Raw genomic sequence first — 19,007 nt, 5'->3', positions numbered from 1 at the left:
AAGTCCTGGGCTGCAGCTGGGCCCGGGGATGGAGCAGCGCCCTTTGCCCAACTGCTTCCCATTACCGGGGAATGCGGCTCCGTCTGGGAGGCAGATCGGGCCTTGGGGGATCGGGGGGGCTGATCCTGCCCGGGGACCCCGTCGGGATCGGGATCGGCTCCAAACCCCCCCTCCCTGCGGGAGCTGCGCCCCAAAAACCGGGATGGAAACCGGGGAAACCTGCGGGAAACGGGGGAGGAAATTCCGGGAGATTCGGGATCGGCGGCTGCAGCTGGGCCGGAGCCGCTGCTGCTCCCTGGGGAGTCCAACTTTCTCTTCCCGATTCTCCCTTCCCACTTTTCCCTTCTCAGATTTTCTTTCCCAAATTTCCCTTCCCGCTTTTCCCTTCCCAGTTTTCCCTTCCTGTTTTTCCTTTCTCAGTTTTCCCTTCCTGTTTTTCCTTTCTCAGTTTTCCCCTCCTACTTTTCCTTTCCCGGTTTTCCCTTCCCAGTTTTCCTTTCCCAGATTTCCCTTCCTACTTTTCCCTTCCCACTTTTTATCCCGGATTTCCCTTTCCCGCTTTTCCCTTTCCCACTTTTCCCTTCCCGCTTTTCCCTTCCCAGGTTTCCTTTCCCACCTCGTTCGCACTCCAAAGGAAGCTCTCAGCTCCCCATGGGGGGTTTGAATGAAAAGCTCCTCTGCTGAGTTTAATTTGGAATTTTTCCCGTTTTTTCCCAGCCATTGCTGCATTTTCCCAGGGTTCGGGTTTGGGATTTTTCCCGGTGGATCCAGCGGGGATCCGGCCCTGTCCCCCCCTGGCAGCAGATGTGGGGTTCAGATGTGGGGCTCAGCAGCCCTGGCCCTCCCCAGAGCCCCATTAAAAAGGGGAAGGAGCTTTTCCAGGGATTTCCCCCAGCCCACGAGAACATCAGGCCCCTTCCCAGATTTATTCCAAATTTTCCCTTTTTTTTTTTTTTTTTTTTCTCTTCTCCTCTCTCCCCATAAATCTGCTGTCCCCCGTCCCACACACGAAGCCCAGCTCATTTCCTGCTTTTCCCGCTCTGGGAACTCAGGGATTTGGGACCAGAATGGGAAATGGTGAAAATCCCCTCAGGAAGGTGCCGAGGGCTTTTCCCCGTCCTGGATTCCCAGGTTTTTTTGGGGTTTTTTTGGGAGATCAGGAAGAAATGAGCGGGACAACGACAACGATGCTCTTTATTGGCATCCCAAGGATACACACGGACACATTCCACCCCCCTGGGCCTCCCCCGTGCATCCCCCCGGGCTCATGCTGCCCCCAGACCCCCCAGACCCCCCCAAATCCTTCTATTCCTACGAAATCGGCCCTGGAATTACAGAGTGGGGAGTGGAGCAACACACGCGCTTGGTACGACACGAAACGAGCTCTGGCTTTGGCTTGGGTTGCCCTCCCTGGCTTTGGGGTTGTTTTTGGTGTTTTTGGAGTTTTATTTCCATTTTCCCCCCCGGCAGCTCAGGGTGGTTTGAGGCAGCCCCCGGCTCCTCTTTGGATGCTGAGTTTGTCCCCCTTCCCTCGGCGCTGAAAATCTGATTTTTGAGATTCGGGGGTGCTGAAAACCCTTCCCATGGCTATGAAAACCTGAGGGTGAGGTGGGGATGTCCTGAGGAACAGAATTCCCAGCGGGAGAGGCTGGGCTGGGCTGGCTGTGCCAGGAAATTCAGTTTGGGTTTGGCGCCCTCAGCTTGTCCTGGGGTCGCTTTCCAAAAATCCCACAGCAATGGGAGCTACCTGAAGGTGGCCAGCGATGGAATTCATCCCAAAATAATCCAAAATTCATCTCAAGTCCATCCTGAATTAATCCAAAAACTCATCTCAAATCCATCCCAAATTGATGCCAAATTCACCCAAAATCCATCCCGAGTTCATGCAAAATTCATGCCTAATCCACCCCAAATTAATCCAAAATTCATGCCAAATCCTGAGTCCTAAATTCACCCCACATCCATCCTGAATCCATCCCAAATCCATTCCGGACTAATCCCAAATGGATCCCCTAAATCCATCCCAAATCCGTCCCAAACTCGTCCCCCAAATTCATCCCAAATCCATTCCAGATGAATCCCAAATCCATTCCCCAAATTCACCCCGAACCCATCCCAAATCCATCCCGTTTTGTGGCTCGGTCTGGCAGGAGCTGGGGGTTGGAAATTTGGGGCAAATTTCCTTGGATTTGGGTGGTGGGAGGAGTTTGGGACTTGGATTTGGGATTTTCAACCCATCCAGGCAGGGGAGGCTCTTCCCAAAGGATCTTGGATGGAATCCCCCAAATCCCAGCCTGGTTCTCCATCACCCAGAGAACAATGGGAGGGAAATTTCCAGAAGATTCCAGGGGATCTGGGTGCTGGAATCCCCCAAATCCCAACCTGGGTTTTCCATCACCAGAATGCAAGGAAATTTCCAGAAGGTTCCGGAGGATCTGGATGCTGGAACCTGCCAGATCCCAGCCTGGTTCTCCATCATCCAGAATGCAATGGGAGGGAAATTTCCAGAAAATTCTGGGGATCTGAGTGCTGGAATCCCTCAAATCCCAGCCTGGTTCTCCACCACCAGAATGCAAGGAAATTTCCAGAATTTTCTGGATCTGGGTGCCGGAATCCCCCAAATCCCGACCTGGGTTCTCCATCACCCAGGGCACAATGGGAGGGAAATTTCCAGAAGGTTCTGGAGGATCTGGAATCCCATGGAAGCCGCTCCAGCCCTGGAGACTCCAAGCTCTGCTGGGGGATTTTGGGGCCTCCCCGTGGAGTCTTTAAGGCCAGAAACGAGGGGGGGGCAAAGGGTTGGGATGGGAATTCCCAGTTGGAACTGGGGAGGGGACAGGGCTGTCCCCAAGGGGGTGACACCGAGCGCTGGGTCAAAAACCAAATCCTATTTACAGATCTCTCCTCTGGGAGAGCCCAAAAATCCCGTTCTGGGAAAAATCCCGTTCTGGGAAAAATCCCATTCTGGAAAAATTCCATTCTGGAAAAATCCCATTCTGGGAAAATTCCATTCTGGGAAAATCCCATTCTGGGAAAATTCCGTTCAGGGAAAATTCACATTCTGGGAAAATTCCCGTTCTGGAAAAATTCCATTCTGGGAAAATCCCATTCTGGGAAAATTCCATTCAGGGAAAAATCCCGTTCTGGGAAAATTCCCGTTCAGGGAAAATCCCATTCTGGGAAAATTCCCGTTCTGGGAAAATTCCCGTTCTGGGAAAAATCCCGTTCTGGGAAAAATCCCATTCTGGGAAAATCCCATTTTGCCTTCAGGGAGGAATTTTGGGATGAATCCAGAGGGGAGGGACGGCCACACCTGGCTCGGGGCGGTGCCCACACCTGGCTCTGGGGACGTTGCCAGAAGCTTGGTGGCATCTCAGGGGACACTCCCTGGACCGGTGGCCACTGAGGGGACATCTTCAGGCCAGCGACAGCCCAGGGGACATCCTGAGGGTGGTGGCAGCTCAAGGGACATTCCCCAGGCCAGCGGCAGCTCCAGCTCACCCAGCTGGGGCCAAAACACCCCCAAAATGTCCTTGGAGTGATGTCACCTCCCCGAATGTCACCCTGGGGGCAGAGGGACATTGCCGAGCCCTTCACAGTGCTGGCACAGCAGGAGCCCTTTCAGCGGGGTGGGGACAGTGCAGTGGCGGCAGGGTGGCCTGGCCCAGCTCAGGGACAGTGCAGTGGTGGCCTGGCCCAGCCTGGGGACAGTGCAGTGGTGGCAGGGTGGCCTCGGTGGTCCCTGCAGCTTGGGGACACGGGGACAGGGCAGGAGGGACGAGCGGAGCCCTGAGGGTGTCCCCGTGGGGCAGGCACTTGGTCAGCGCTTTCCACCTTCAGTGTCCCCTCAGTGTCTCCTCAGTGTCCTCTTGGTGTCTCCTCGGTGTCCCCTCGGTGTCCCCTGCAGCCCCCACGGGGGGATCGTGGCACCCCAAAATCTGTTCCTCAGTGTCCAGGGTGGTCCCGGCTGCTCCCCCAAGTCCCTGCAGAGCTGTGGGCAGCTGCACCCCAAATTTCACAGTGTAGGGAGCCAGGTCCGCTCCCCCAGCGCCTCTGAACCCCCAAATCCCAGGGCAGCGGCTCTGGGGCACCCCAGCCCTGTCCTTCCCCCGTTTTGGGGTGAAAGCAGCCGGATTTCGGGGCGCTGCAGGGGTACAGGAGAAAGAGGAGCCTCGGGGAGAGAAGGAGCTGGAAGGGAGGAGAGGGGAGGCGAGGGCTGAGAGCACGGCGGTCTCTCCGTGTCCGTCTGTCCATCTGTCCGTCCATCCTGCAGCCAGGATTTGCGATCAGGGTGGGCCTGAGCCCCTCCAACACCATCAGGGGCCAGCGCCAGTACCGGGACCTGCTTGGGGTGACCCCACCGCGTCCCCCCGGCGCCGGGATTCGACACCAAGGCGGGGCTGAGCCCCCCAACACCATCAGGGCACCGGGAGCTGCTCGGGGGCGACCCCGGCGCCTCCCCCCGGCCCCGGGCGGGCTCAGCCCCCCCCGGGCCGGCCCTCACACCGGGGAGGTGGCGGTGGAGTCGCTGGCCAGGCTGTCGGCGATGTCGCCGCGCTGCAGGCGGCGCAGGGCGGCCAGGAGCGCGTCCAGCGTGGCCGACTCGCGGCCGGCCCAGTGCGCCAGCAGCGCCCGCGCCGGCGCCTCCTCGCGCGTGAAGGACTCGATCAGCTCCTCCTTGTAGCCCAGCTCCCCCGCCAGCTGCCGCCACGTGTCCTCGGCCGAGCTGCCCAGCAGCTTCTCCACCTCCTCCTGCTTGCTGGCCGGCAGCGCTGAGTAGGGGCTGCCGTCCGCCTTGGGAGCTGCTGGAGAGAGGGGGAACGGTCTGAGAGCCTGCCCGGGGTGTGCCCGTCCTCCCTGCCCTTACCTGGGTGTCCCTGTCCTTACCTGAGTGTCCCTGCCCATCCCAGATTGTCCCTGTCCATCCCAGGGTGTCTGTGCCCGTCCTCCCTGCCCTTCCCTGGGTGTCCCTGTCCTTACCTGAGTGTCCCTGCCCATCCCAGATTGTCCCTGTCCATCCCAGGGTGTCTGTGCCCGTCCTCCCTGCCCTTCCCTGGGTGTCTCTGCCCATCCTTCCTGTCCATCCCCTGTCCATCCTCCTTGCCCATCCCAGATTGTCCCCATCCATCCCCAGGACATCCCTGTCCATCCCAGGGTGTCCCTGTCCTTCCCAGATTGTCCCTGACCATCCTTAGGTGCCCCTGCTCGCCCCGGTGTCCCCACCCATCCCAGATTGTCCCCGCCCACCCCTGGGTGCCCTAGCTGCCCCACCTGGCCCCTGGGTGCCCCGTGCCCACCCCTGGGTGCCCCGTGCCCACCCCAGCAGCCCCACCTGGCCCCTGGGTGCCCCGTGCCCACCCCTGGGTGCCCCGTGCCCACCCCAGCAGCCGCACCTGGCCCCTGGGTGCCCTGCCCGGGCGGCTGCTGCTCGTGCAGGCTCTGGCTGTCCACGGAGATGCCGCTGTCGCTGTGCAGCTTCTCGCCCTCGGGGGACGGCGTCTGGTTCACCGGGCGGTTGTTGGCGCCTTGCTTGTTCTGCTTGCAGCTGTTCCACCTGCGGGGACAGCGGCGCACGGGTGACATCCCCGGGTGTGGCAGGGCTTCGTCCCCTTCCCTGGGGTTTGTCCCATTTTCTGGGGTTTGTCCCATTGTCTGGGCTTTGTCCCCTTCCCTGGGACTTGTCACATTTTCTGGGGTTTGTCCCATTTTCTGGTTCCTGTCTTGGTGCCGGGACAGGGACAGGGAACAGGGACAGGAACGGGAACACAGACAAGGAGACAAGGACAGGGACAGGGACACAGACAGGGACAGGGGTGCAGTGTGTCCCCCACCCTGCTGCCACCTCCCTCCTCACCCCTCACACAGTTTTGGAAATGTGCCCATCCCGGTGCCCTCGGTGGTGGCAGCTGTGGCTGTGGCACATCCGGAGCAGGGGTCCCACAGTTCCCCCCTCCCCAAATCCCTGTCCCGGTACCTCTTGAAGGCGATGTAGGCCACCAGCCCCACCACCACGGCGGCCAGGATGGAGCAGTAGACGGGGATGAGGTTGTCGCTGGTGCCGTGGGTGAGCACGGGCTGCGAGCTGCCCACGACCGTGGTGGCCGCGTCGGCCGCCGTGCTGGGCCCGCCCTCGGTGCTCGGCGGCTCCCCGGTGGCCTCGGGGCTCTCAGAGCCCCCCAGGGACGGGGCCGGCGTGGTCCAGCGAGGGTGGAGCCCTGGCGGGGCGGAGGGAAGGGAAACGGGGGTCAGGATGAGCCGGGGGTGGCCGTGGCTGTGTCAGCGCTGTCCCTCGGGGCACAGCTCCTGCTGCTGGCCCCCAAACCCAGGGGAGCCGCCCCAGCTGACCCCAAAACCGCCCTGGGGCAGAGACACCCCCCCAGGTGTCCCCAAACCCTCCCTGAGGCAGAGAAACCCCCCCAGGTGTCCCCAAACCCTCCCTGAGGCCAGGAAACTGCCCCAGGTGTCCCCAGACCCGCCCTGGGGCAGCCCAGGTGCCCCCCGGTGTCCCCAAACCCACCCTGGGGCAGCCCAGGTGTCCCCATACCCGCCCTGGGGCAGCCCAGGTGCCCACGCCCCACACGGAGCCGCTCCCACAGCTCCAGGGCCTGGCTTTGCTCCTTTCCCGGCCCCTGCGGCTCCGCCCGGGCGTGACCCCGATCCTGCCACACCCGGGCGTGTCCCGGGAGCCGCGGGGCCGTCTGGGCTTGTCCCGGGGACACACGTGGGTGCCCCATCCCACGCGATCCCATCTGATCCCGTCCCATCCCGAATTCCCTGTGCCCGCTCCGGTGCCAGGGCCAGGCCGCGTCCCCCAGCCCATCCCAGAGCGAGACTGAGGTGGGAATTGTGCCAGGAGCTGGGACCTCGCCCCGCCACCCCCTTGCCGGCCCCTGCCAGCCCTCTGGGATTGTGCCAGGCTGAGATTACGACAAACTGGGATTGTGCCACGCTGGGATCAGGACTGAGCTGGGATTGTGACAAACTGGGATTGTGCCAGGCTGGGATTGTGCTGGGCTGGGGTCAGGACTGAGCTGAGATTGTACTGAGCTGGGATTGTGCCATGTTGGAATTGTGCCCCGCCAGCCCTGGGGCTTCAGTGGTGTCACTGTCGCCATCACAGGGGGGTTGGTGCCATCCTGCCCTGTCCTGTCCCGGTGCCGTCCTGCCCTGTCCTTCCCTGTCCTGGTGCCATCCTGCCCAGCTGTGTCCCTGTCCCATCCTGTCCCATCCTGCCCGGCTGTGTCCCTGTCCCATCCTGCCCTGTCCCGGTGCCATCCTGCCCTGTCCCTGTCCCATCCTGCCCTGTCCTGTCCCGGTGCCATCCTGGCCTGTCCTTCCCTGTCCCGGTGCCATCCTGCCCGGCTGTGTCCCTGTCCCATCCTGCCCTGCCCTGTCCCGGTGCCATCCTGGCCTGTCCTTCCCTGTCCTGGTGCCATCCTGCCTGGCTGTGTCCCTGTCCCATCCTGTCCCATCCTGTCCTGTCCCGGTGCCATCCTGGCCTGTCCTTCCCTGTCCCGGTGCCATCCTGCCCTGTCCCATCCTGTCCTGCCGTGTCCCAGCCCCCGCTGCCCTTTGGAACCCCGTCCCGGGCCCACAGCAGACAAAGCCACCGCTGTGTCCCTGACTTGTGGCTCCATTTACTCGACCCTTGGGCGGAGCTGCCCCTCAGCCCGGCTCGGCGGCGGCCGGGACAAAGAAAGAAAAGCTTTCTGCTTTGGTGGTGCCACGCTCGGGGCACCGAGTGACGCCGTGCCCGCCCGGGAGAGCGGCTGGGGCTGGCCAGGAGCCCCGGGGGGAGCAGCCCTGGTGGGAGCATCTCCATCTGGAGCAGCCCCACTTCCTCCAGGAGCTCAGCACAGCTCTGACTTCTGCTCTGCCCCTTTTGTTCCCCTTTTTTCCCCTTTCCCGTGGGGCTGGAGCTGTGTTTGGGATGCCAGTGGGGACAGGGGGACAGACACACAGCGCCAGCTCCTTTCCCTTGCCCAGCACTGCCAGATCCCAGCACAGTTCCCCAAACCCAGGTCCAGCCACACCTCAGCAGCCACACCGAGAATGTCCCTGGAGTGGCAGCAGAGTGATGACAATGGCACAGCCACACCGAGAATGTCCCTGGAGTGGCAGCAGAGTGATGACAATGGCACAGCCACACCGAGAATGTCCCTGGAGTGGCAGCAGAGCTGTGACAATGGCACAGCCACACCGAGAATGTCCCTGGAGTGGCAGCAGAGCTGTGACAATGGCACAGCCACACCGAGAATGTCCCTGGAGTGGCAGCAGAGCTGTGACAATGGCACAGCCACACCGAGAACGTCCCTGGAGTGGCAGCAGAGCTGTGACAATGGCACACACCGGGCACATCCCAGCGGTGGCGGCAGAGCGGTGACAATGACACAGCCACACCGGGCACGGCTCTTACTCCACAGCAGAGCGGTGACAATGACACAGCCACATCGGGAAGAGCAGTGACAATGGCACCCACCATTGGCACACACCGGGCACGTCCCAGCAGTGACAATGGCACACACCGTGAACGTCCCAGCAGTGGCACCGGAGCCATGACAATGGCACACACCGGGCACGTCCCAGCAGTGGCACCAGAGCAGTGACAATGGCACACACCGTGAATGTCCCAGCAGTGGCACCGGAGCCGTGACAATGGCACACACCGTGAACGTCCCAGCAGTGGCACCAGAGCAGTGACAATGGCACACACCGGGCACGTCCCAGCAGTGGCACCAGAGCCATGACAATGGCACACACCGTGAACGTCCCAGCGGTGGCACCGGAGCCGTGACAATGGCACACACCGTGAACGTCCCAGCGGTGGCACCGGAGCCGTGACAATGGCACACACCGGGCACGTCCCAGCGGTGGCACCAGAGCAGTGACAATGGCACACACCGGGCACGTCCCAGCGGTGGCACCGGAGCCGTGACAATGGCACACACCATTGACACACTCTTACCCCTGCACTCGGCGTCCGCCACGGCCGTGCACTCGCGCACCAGCACCTCGTTGTCCTCGCAGGTGGTGCAGGGCAGGCAGGGGTCCACGAAGTTGGCCTCGCTGGAGAAGGTGCCCTCGGGGCACTCCTCGCACACGGTGTCCTGCGAGTCCTTGCAGGGGAACATGAGCCCGAAGCCGACCTCGCAGACGCGGCACTCGCGGCAGCCGCCGCTGCTCTCGTCCTGGAAGTAGCCGTAGGCGCAGCGGCACACGGCGTCGTCGGTCTCCACGCAGGGCGCCGACATGCTCTGCAGCCCCTCGCACTGCGTGCACGGCTTGCACGGCTCCGTGGCGCTCGCCGTGTCCGAGAAGGTGACGCCTGATGGGGACGCGGGGGATCAAAGCTCTGCTTCTGCTTTCCTTCGTTTCCCTCTGGGGTTAGGGTGAGAGGGGTCTCTGTGCTCCCCCCAGGCTCAGCTTCCCGTCGATGCCTTCCCCATTCCCACAGAAATTCCCAGCTCCTCATCTCCCAGGCTCCTCATCCCATTCACATCTCCCCCATTCCCCAGCAATTCCCAGTTTGGAGCCTCATTCCGGGCTCAGCTTCCCAGTAACATCCTCCAAATTCCTCTCTCCTCATCCCATTCACATCTCGCCCATTTCCCTGTAATTCCCAGTTTGGATCCTCCTTCCAGGCTCAGCTTCCCAGTAACATCCTCCCCATTCCTCTGCAATTCCCAGTTTGGAATCCTTCCAGACGCAAATTCCCATTAACACCTTCTCCCTTCCCACCACAATTCCCAGCTCCAGCACACTCCAGGCTCCCGTTCCCATTGACTTCTGCACCCTTCCCACCTCCTCATCCCATTCTTCTGCAATTCCCAGTTTGGAGCATCATTGCAGGTTCATCTTCCCAGTAACATCCTCCCCATTCCCTCCTCATCAGCCCATTCACACCTTCCCCGTTCCCCAGCAATTCCCAGTTTGGAGCATCCTTCCAGGCTGAATTTCTCTCCCCATTCCCGCCTCCTCATCCCATTCCCGCCTCCTCATCCCAATTCCTCTGCAACTCCCAGTTTGGAGCATCGTTCCAGGCTCAGCTTCCCATTGACATCTGCACCATTCCCCCCTCCTCAATCCCCATTCCCCCCTCCTCATTCCCATTCCCCCCTCCTCATCCTCATTCCCCCCTCCTCATCCCCATTCCCCCCTCCTCATCCTCATTCCCTCTTCCTCATCCCCATCCCCCCTCCTCATCCCCATTCCCCCCTCCTCATCCCCATTCCATCCTCAATCCCCATTCCCCCCTCCTCATCCTCATTCCCCCCTCCTCAATCCCCATTCCCTCTTCCTCATCCTCATTTCCCCCTCCTCATCCCCATTCCCTCTTCCTCATCCCCATTCCCCCCTCCTCATCCCCATTCCCCCCTCCTCATCCCCATTCCCCCTTCCTCATCCCCATTCCCCCCTCCTCATCCCCATTCCCACCTCCTCAATCCCCATTCCCTCTTCCTCATCCTCATTCCCCCCTCCTCAATCCCCATTCCCCCCTCCTCATCCCCATTTCCCCTTCCTCATCCCCATTCCCCCCTCCTCATCCCCATTCCCCCGGGTCCCATCCTGGCTGCTCTGCCCCCATTGTCCATCCCAGCGCTCTCTGCTCACATCCCCGCGCTAATTCCCCATTTTATTCCCGTTCTGACCCCCGGGGCCATCCCCTGCCCTCACACCCCGTCGCTTTCCCCGCACATCCTGCCGGGGTCCCGGGGGTCCCGCTGTCCCCTCTGTCCCCGCTGTCCCCGGTGGCAGCGCTGACTGTGCCTGACCCCGCGGCTCCTGCGCTCCGGTTTCAGCCCGCAGGACGCGCTGCGGGGGAAATCGATGCCCGTTCCGAGCCGTGCCCGCTCCCGGAGGAGCTCGGGGATATTTTTAGCCCCGGAAGAGGCGGCGGAGCCCGGCCTGGAGGGCGCAGCTGCTGCTGACGCTGCCCCCGCTCCCTCCGGAGCTCCCGGCCCAGCCCGGGGAAATTCCAGGGGTGGAAAAGGGGCTGGGGATCCCTGCGACCCCTGCTCAGCCCCAGGGATGGTGCTGGGAATGATTCCTGCTGCCAGCAGCTTCCCGGGGAACACCGAGCCGCTCAGGACAGGAATTTCGGGCTGCTCCGGAGGGGGATGAAGCCCCAGATCCCAGGGAGTGGGCGGGATGGGAGTGATGGAGGTTCCACCCACCCTCAGCAGTGGATTTTCCCCATCCCCAACACCTTCCCTCCTCACCCTGTGCCCGTGCTGGGCGTCCTGCCCCTGCCTTGAGGCTTTCCCTGGACCTGCAGAGGATGCTGAGCCACAAAATCCGGGATGGTTTGGGTCAGGAGGGACCCCAAACCCCCCGATTTCCTGGACCGGGACACCTCCTGCTCTCCCGGGCCACTCCCAAACCCATCCTCGCTATCCCAGGCTGTGCCCAAACCCATCCTCGTTATCCCGGGCTGTGCCCAAACCCATCCTTGCTATCCCGGGCTGTGCCCAAACCCATCCTCGTTATCCCGGGCTGTGCCCAAACCCATCCTCGCTATCCCGGGCTGCTCCCAAGCCCATCCTCGTTATCCCGGGCTGTTCCCAAACCCATCCTCGTTATCCCGGGCTGTTCCCAAACCCATCCTCGTTATCCCGGGCTGCTCCCAAGCCCATCCTCGTTATCCCGGGCTGCTCCCAAGCCCATCCTCGTTATCCCGGGCTGCTCCCAAGCCCATCCTCGTTATCCCAGGCTGTGCCCAAACCCATCCTCGCTATCCCGGGCTGTGCCCAAACCCATCCTCGTTATCCCGGGCTGTGCCCAAACCCATCCTCGCTATCCCGGGCTGTGCCCAAACCCATCCTCGTTATCCCGGGCTGTGCCCAAACCCATCCTCGTTATCCCGGGCTGTGCCCAAACCCATCCTCGTTATCCCAGGCTGTTCCCAAACCCATCCTCGTTATCCCAGGCTATTCCCAAACCCATCCATGCTATCCCGGGCTGTTCCCAAACCCATCCTCGCTATCCCGGGCTGCTCCCAAACCCATCCTCGCTATCCCAGGCTGTTCCCAAACCCATCCTCGCTATCCCGGGCTGTTCCCAAACCCATCCTCGTTATCCCGGGCTGTTCCCAAACCCATCCTCGCTATCCCGGGCTGCTCCCAAGCCCATCCTCGGCCACTCCCGGGGTCGTGGCCGCCACATCTCCGCTGTCCCTGTCGTTTCCAGCCCCTCGCAGCCCCAGCCCCGTGCCCGAGCAGCAGCGCCGGAGCAGCCCCGGGGCGGCACACGCGGCTCCCATTAACCCGGGCTCATGCCTCGCATTATGCTGAATTATTGATGGGCGCCATTAGAGCGGGGAAGTGGCCAGGAAAGGCTTTCGGCTGAGTGGGCACATTTGCAGCGGCAGCCGAGGGGATCTGAGCTGAGCAATTACAGCCCCGCAGCGAACGGGGCCGAGCCCCCGGCCCTCCCTCCCTCCCTCCCTCCCTTCCCCCGGAGGCTGCGGGATAAATAAATCATGAGCAGCCCCCGGGCTCTGGGGGGCTGCGATGGGGGGGAATTAGAGCAATTCCTCCCCACTTTGGGGTGCTTCTGGCAGCCCCCCGGGCTCTGGGGTGTTGGGATGGGGGGAAAAAGGGGAATCAGAGCAATCCCCCCCCTTTTGGGGTGTTTCTGGCAGCCCCCTGGCCTTTGGCAGGGCTGGGATGGGGGAAAAGGGGGAATTAGAGCTGTTCCCCCTTTTTGGGGTGTTTCTGGCAGCCCCCCCGGGCTCTGGCAAGGCCGGGCTTTTTGCAGAGGATTTTTCCGGAACGATTCCCCCCGAGGGTCGGGAGCGCGGCCAAGGGAGTGCTCGGAGGAGGCAGCCCCGGGTGCAGGTGGGGACCCTCGGCCCTGGGCCGTGCCCACATTCCTGGGGCGCAGTCTGGAGGCCGTGCCAGCAGCGGGGCTGCCTCCGCCTGCCCGGCCCGAGGCAGCGGCATCCGGGGGATCCGGGGGGATCCGGGGGGATCCAGGGGGATCTGGGTGTGTTCACCAGGATTCAGGGGGATCCAAACATGCCCAGTGGGATCCACAGGGATCCAAACGTGTCCAGGGGGATCCAAACATGTCCGGGGGGATCCAGGGGGAATCTAGGGGGATGCAGGGGGATCTGGGTGTGTTCACCAGGATTCAGGGGGATCCAAACATGTCCAGTGGGATCCACAGGGATCCAAACGTGTCCGGGGGGATCCAGGGGGAATCTAGGGGGATGCAGGGGGATCTGGGTGTGTTCACCAGGATCCAGCATGATCCGGGGGCATTCAGGGGGATCCAGGTGTTAAACGGGGGATCCAGGGGGTTCCAGGCCCACAGGGCTCCTCTCCCCATCCCCACAAGGGACAGGTGCAGGATTTGCAGGTTTCCTTCCCTCCACACCCCAAAATCCCTCTCAGGGAAGAGCTGAGGGTGGGGAGGAGCTTTTCCCTTGGTGGGAACCATCACCGTTGGGATCCATCCCTCTCTGGGGTCCGTCCCCCCGTCCAGGAGGGATCCAGCCCCGTTTCCCGGCTGGGCTCAGGGAAGCAGAGCCGTCCATCGATTTCTCAGGACGCTGAGGTATTTTTAGCCCTGCCCTGGCTCTGTTCCTCCAGCCTCCTCTGCCTCCTGTCTGCTCCATCCTCATCCCAAACCCCCTGAGCACCCCCCAACAACCCCCCCTGTACCTGACAGTGCTGCCCACACCCCAAACTCCCACTTTGGGGAAGAATCCCCCATTTTAACCCATCCTTTCCCCAGAATCCACCCCAAGCCCCACCTGGCTCAGCACAGGGGTGTGACATGGGGACAGTGTGACACTTTGGGGGGTGTTTGGGGTACTCACTGTCAGCACAGGGGTGTGACATGGGGACACTGTGACACTTTGGGGGGTGTTTGGGTACTCACTGTCAGCTTAGGGGTGTGACACGGGGACACTGTGGCACTTTGGGGGGTGTTTGGGTACTCACTGTCAGCATAGGGGTGTGACACGGGGACACTGTGGCACTTTGGGGGGTGTTTGGGTACTCACTGTCAGCATAGGGGTGTGACACGGGGACACTGTGACACTTTGGGGGGTGTTTGGGTACTCACTGTCAGCACAGGGGTGTGAGCAGGGGACACTGTGGCACTTTGGGGGGTGTTTGGGGTACTCACTGTCAGCACAGGGGTGTGAGCAGGGGACACTGTGACACTTTGGGGGGTGTTTGGGGTACTCACTGTCCAGGCAGGGCTCGCACACCGTCTGGTTGACCCCGCAGGGCTGCACCACGCCCTCGCCCACGTTGCAGAGGCGGCAGCACTCCCCGCCCAACGTGAACAGCCTGGAGGCACAATCGTCCTTGGAGGCGCCGGCCCAGGGGCCCTGCGAAGAGCAGAGCCCAGAGGTCACCTCTGTCACCCCTGTCACCTCTGTCACCTCCCAGATGTGAGGTGGGCGCTCTGGGGACACCCCACTCTGGGGAATGCTGATTTGGGGGAGAAGAGCGCTTTTCCAGGCAAAATTCACTCCTCGGGAAGGGCCCTGCTGAGATCTGTGCTGGCGGGAGCCGGGAGGGTCCCCGGGGGGTTTTGGGGTGGTGTGGCCGCTGTTTGTCCCTGTCCCTCCCTCAGCCACCTCCCCTAAGGGCACTGAGCCATTCGGGGGGCTCAGCCCTCCCCAGCCTGGGAACGGCAGAGGAGAGGAGGAATCCCTGCCCCATGGAGGGTCTGGGGGGCTCCTCTGCCCCCCAAAACCCGCTGGGAGACGGGGCAGAAACGGGGAACCGAGGGAGCAGCAGGAGCCTGGGCGACCTCCCCTCCCCGCCTGGTGACACCGGGTGTCCCCGCAGGTACAACCTGACAGGTGCGGCCTGGCACCACACCTGAACGCCACCAGCACCCCTCGGGGCTCTGCAGCCCGGGCAGGGCCGAGCTGCCCCCCGAACCCCCCGTGGGGTGCAGGAGCCCCGTCCCACAGCCGGTCCCAGCCCTGCCAGGCCCCTCTGCCCCCACCCAGCGAGCCCCGGCCGATGCTGGCACGGGGGGAGAGCCCCGCGGGAGCGTCTGGCGGCCTCGGCAGCGCCTTGGCCGCGTCCCCGCGCTCGCAGCGGCGCTCGGGGCTCCGCATCCGGCGGGGCCGAGACAATGGAGCGCCAATTGCAGGCAGCTGAATGACAAAGTGCTCCAATTACCCCGCGCTGCGAGGCGGCCGCTCCCGCTCCCCCTCCCCGCCAGCCCGCCCTGGCAGCGCCTTCTTCCAGAGCCCTTCTCCAGAACCCTTTTCCAGACCCTTTTCCCAGAACATTTTCCCAGATAATTTTCCCAGGCCATTTTTCCGGATCATTTTCCCAGATCCTTTTCCCAGCCCCCTTTTCCAAACCCTCTTCCCAGCCCCTTTCCCAGCACATTTCCCCAGATCATTTTCCCAACTCCTTTTCCCAGCCCCTTTTTCCTTTCCCAGAACATTTTCCCAGATCCTTTTCTAGCCCCTTTTCCCAGGCTCTATTTCCAGCCCCTTTTCCCAGATCCTTTTTCCAACCCCTTTCCCCAGCCCCTTTCCCAGATCTTTTTCCCAGCCCCTTTTCTCACCCCCTTTCTCCAAACCCTTTCTCCAGAACACTTTTCCACCCCCTTTTCCCAGTTCCTTTTCCAACTCCGGGCAAGCAGGAGGGACTGGAATATGGGGAACCCTCCCAGCGCCCCAAATGTCCCCTGGGAATGGTTTGGGGTGAGGCAGCGCCCACACGTGTGGGGCACATTTGGGGGTTTTGGGGCCACGCTGGGCACGGCCCATCCCGAGCTCCTCCGGGGCAGCTCGGAGATCCCTGGGATGTGATTGCAGGGCCGGGAATGGGGCTGGGTGTGAGTGGTGATGGGGCTGGGCCATGGGGCACCCAGAGCATCCCACGATCCCAGGGATCCCAGAGCATCCCACGGTTCCAGGGATCCCAGAGGTTCCAGGGATGTCAGAGCATCCCCTGATCCCAGAGCATCCCCTGATCCCAGAGTTTTCCTCAACCCCAGAGCATCCCACGATCCCAGAGATCTCACAGCTTTCCCCGATCCCAGAGCATCTGGGTGGTCCCGAAGCTTCCAGAGATCCCAGAGCACCCAAAAACCCCAGAGCTTCCCCCGATCCCCGAGCATCCCATGATCCCAGACCTTCCCCTGATCCCAGATCTACCTCCAATCCCAGAATTTCCCCCGATCCCAAATCTTTCCCCCGAATCCCAGATCTCCCATCTCCCCCACAGCTGCGAGCTGCTCCCTTGGGACGGGCCTGGCCGGGCCACCCGGTCCCATTCCAGGCCCACCCGGTCCCTCTCCAAGGCCACCTGTCCCCTCCATCCCCGCGCCCCCACCCACGCTCCCTGCGCTCCGCGTTAGAGGCGATTCCCCGCTCCAGGTGCCGCGGGCCCCTCGTTCCGGGGGTTCCCTTCGGGGCTGGGGGCTCCGCGCCCCCCCGAGCCTGGCCAGGGGCACCCGGGCCGCGTTAGGCCGCGGAAACGCCGCGCCGTGAGCGCGGCCGGCGGTGACAAAGGCGCGGAATGAACGCCATAAAGCATCCGGACAGCTGGCCCGGCCCGGAGGGCGCGGGCGGCACCTCTGGAAGCTGCGAACGGCGTCTGGAGGCGGCTCGGGGGGGCTGCAGGCCGGGCAGGCGCTGTGGGTGAGGACGGAGCCGCTGCGAGCGGGACTGGGGAGCTCTGGAGCGGCCGCGCGGGGCAGGGGATGCTCCAGCTGGAGCCGAGATCCGAGATCCGAGCCGGCTCTGCCTCTCTTGGCCGAGCCCGCTCTGGGAGAGGCCAAATCCCAAATCCCGGCTCCCAGATCCCCGCTCGCAGCGATTCCCGAACTTTGGGCAGCTGCGGGAGCCGCGTCCGAGCCCCGCGGCTCCGGCTGGACCTGGGAGGTACCGAGCGGGGGGCGCGGGGTCCCGGGGGGTCCCGGGGGGTCCCGGGGTGCGGGCACGGCTGGGGGCGCACAGCCGGGTCCCCGTTGTCCCCCCGACACTCGCAGCCCCGCGGGGCAGAGCCAGCCCCGGAGGTGACCCCGGACAGGGCAGTGGCGATTCGGGGAGATCCGCAGCGGCCGGGGGACGCGGAGGGCGATGCCCGGGGCGGGGAATGGTTGGGATCCATCCGGCCGGGACAGCTCCGATTTTGGGCACCCCGATGCCGAGGGGGTGACGGGGGAAGGAAGGGTAAAGGGGCCGTGCCAGCCCCGCTCCGCTCCGCAGCCCTGAACTCCGCCTTTAATACCCTGCCCGAGGGGTGTCCGGCTGCCTGAGAGCCCCCCTGGGACCCCCGGCAAATCCTGGCCCCCAGACAGCCCCGATCCTGCCCCGGCTGCGGGTCTGGACCCCCCCGGCCCCTCTCCCCTCTCTGCTGCCCCCCTGCCCTGCCCTGAAGTTTTTTGTCTGGAACACACAGCGAGGGCTCTGCCGGGGGCAGAAGGGGCTGAGCCCGAGCTCCGGGGCAGATCGGAGCCGGGAAAGTCCGGGAGAGGTTTGGGGGTGCGCGGGGGGCGGCGATGGAGGTGCTGGGGGGGTTCTGTCCCCGCTGCCCTCGCCTGGGGCTCCGTCACCCTTTGCAGAGCCAGAGCCGGGACAGCGGCACCGGAGGGGCTGCGGGACCCCCATCCCCACCCAGCTCCCCTCCGCACCCCAAGAGCTCTGCCCGGCTCTCTCCGGTGCCCCCGGCACTCGCCAGCCCCGCTCGGGGTGTCCCCATTCCTCACCCGCGGGGCTCCCATCCCGGGACCCCCGAACCCCCCGCGTGAAGACCCCGGGACCCCCCGAACTCCCCGCGTGAAGCCCCCGGGCCCCTCCATCCCTTCCCCGCCCGGTGCCGCCGCGGGGACTCCCCGTGCCCCGGAGCCTCCGGTGCCGCTCCGGTGCCGCCGGGACGCTCCATCCCCTCCCCGCGGGGCTCGGGGGCTCCCCGGGCGCCGCTCCCGCACTCACCGCCCGCAGCAGCAGCAGCAGCAGCGGCAGGAGCCCGGCCATGGCGGGGCAGCGGCGCCGGTGCCACCCCCGGAGCGGAGCGGAGCGGAGCGGAGCGCGGCCGGGCTGCCCGAGCTCTGCCGCTCTCCGCCGCGGCGGGGCCAGAAAAGGCTGCGAGTCCCTCCCCTCCTCCTCCTCCTCATCATCATCATCATCACCATCCCCGCCCCCGGAGCATCACGGAGCGGCCGAGCCCGCACCCTCCGCCGCCGCCGCCACACAAAGCCCGAGAGCCCCCGGAGCCTCCGAGAGCCCCCCCGGGACCCCCCGACACCCTCCGGTGCCCCCGGCCCCGAGCGCTTTTGGGGTGCGCTCGCCCCGAGCCCTTCAGCCCCTCCATCGCTTTTCCTCCCGCGCTGTCTGTCCGTCCTTCAGCCCCTCTCCATCCCCGCCTCTCCCCGTCTGTCGGTCCGTCTGTCCGTCCGTCCGTCCGTCTGTCCCGGTCCTTGTGTCCCCAGCGGGGAGGGGTCGCTGATGGCACCGGGGTGGGGGGCACCAGCCCTGCTCCAGCCGCAGGCGACAAGGGACGAGGGACAAGGGACAAGGGACAAGGGACAAGGGACAAGGGACAAGGGACAACGTCCCCACCGTGGGGACACCCCAGGCCTGTCCCAGCCCTGCGGGTGACACCGAGAGGCCCCAGGGGGGGACACGGGCGGGGGCTGAATTAAATCTTTGTATTTCTGCCCTCCGCAGCAAAGAAACCCCGTCTGGACCCTGAAAGGTCCCCAAGTGCCACCTCCTTTGTCCTGAAATGCCAGGGCTGGTTCCCTGTCCCGGCTCTGAAATGCCAGGGCTGGTTCCCTGTCCCACAGCTCTATGTCACCCCTGGCACGGCTCTGAGATGCCAGGGCTGGTTCCCTGTCCCACAGCTCTATGTCACCCTGTCCCTGCTCTGAAATGCCATCCCACAGCGCCGTGTCACCCCTGGCACGGCTCTGCGGGGTCACCCATCAATGCCAGGGGGTCACTGGTGCCACTGGGAGCGGCTCTGACCCGCTGGCACTGCCCCAGGGTGGCTCCTGTGGCTCCTGTGGCCACGGCC

At 63.8% G+C, this 19,007-nt stretch overlaps 1 protein-coding gene across 1 annotated transcript; it reads right to left on the bottom strand.

Annotated features, from left to right (window-relative positions):
• Window positions 1-1,308: 1,308 nt before the first annotated feature.
• NGFR (nerve growth factor receptor) lies at window positions 1,309-17,965 on the bottom strand. The gene is made up of 6 exons (XM_059488945.1): window positions 17,924-17,965; window positions 14,197-14,341; window positions 8,966-9,325; window positions 5,975-6,215; window positions 5,394-5,554; window positions 1,309-4,802 (listed from the first exon to the last, which is right to left on the bottom strand). Exons 1-6 carry the CDS (start codon window positions 17,963-17,965, stop codon window positions 4,501-4,503), a joined length of 1,251 nt encoding a protein of 416 aa, XP_059344928.1. The 3' UTR covers window positions 1,309-4,500.
• Window positions 17,966-19,007: the final 1,042 nt, after the last annotated feature.

This window comes from Ammospiza nelsoni, chromosome 26 (assembly GCF_027579445.1).
Source record: "Ammospiza nelsoni isolate bAmmNel1 chromosome 26, bAmmNel1.pri, whole genome shotgun sequence".
Taxonomy (NCBI): domain Eukaryota; kingdom Metazoa; phylum Chordata; class Aves; order Passeriformes; family Passerellidae; genus Ammospiza; species Ammospiza nelsoni.
The sequence above is the reverse complement of the archived record's forward strand: the minus strand, read 5'-3'. Positions and strand labels throughout refer to the sequence as shown.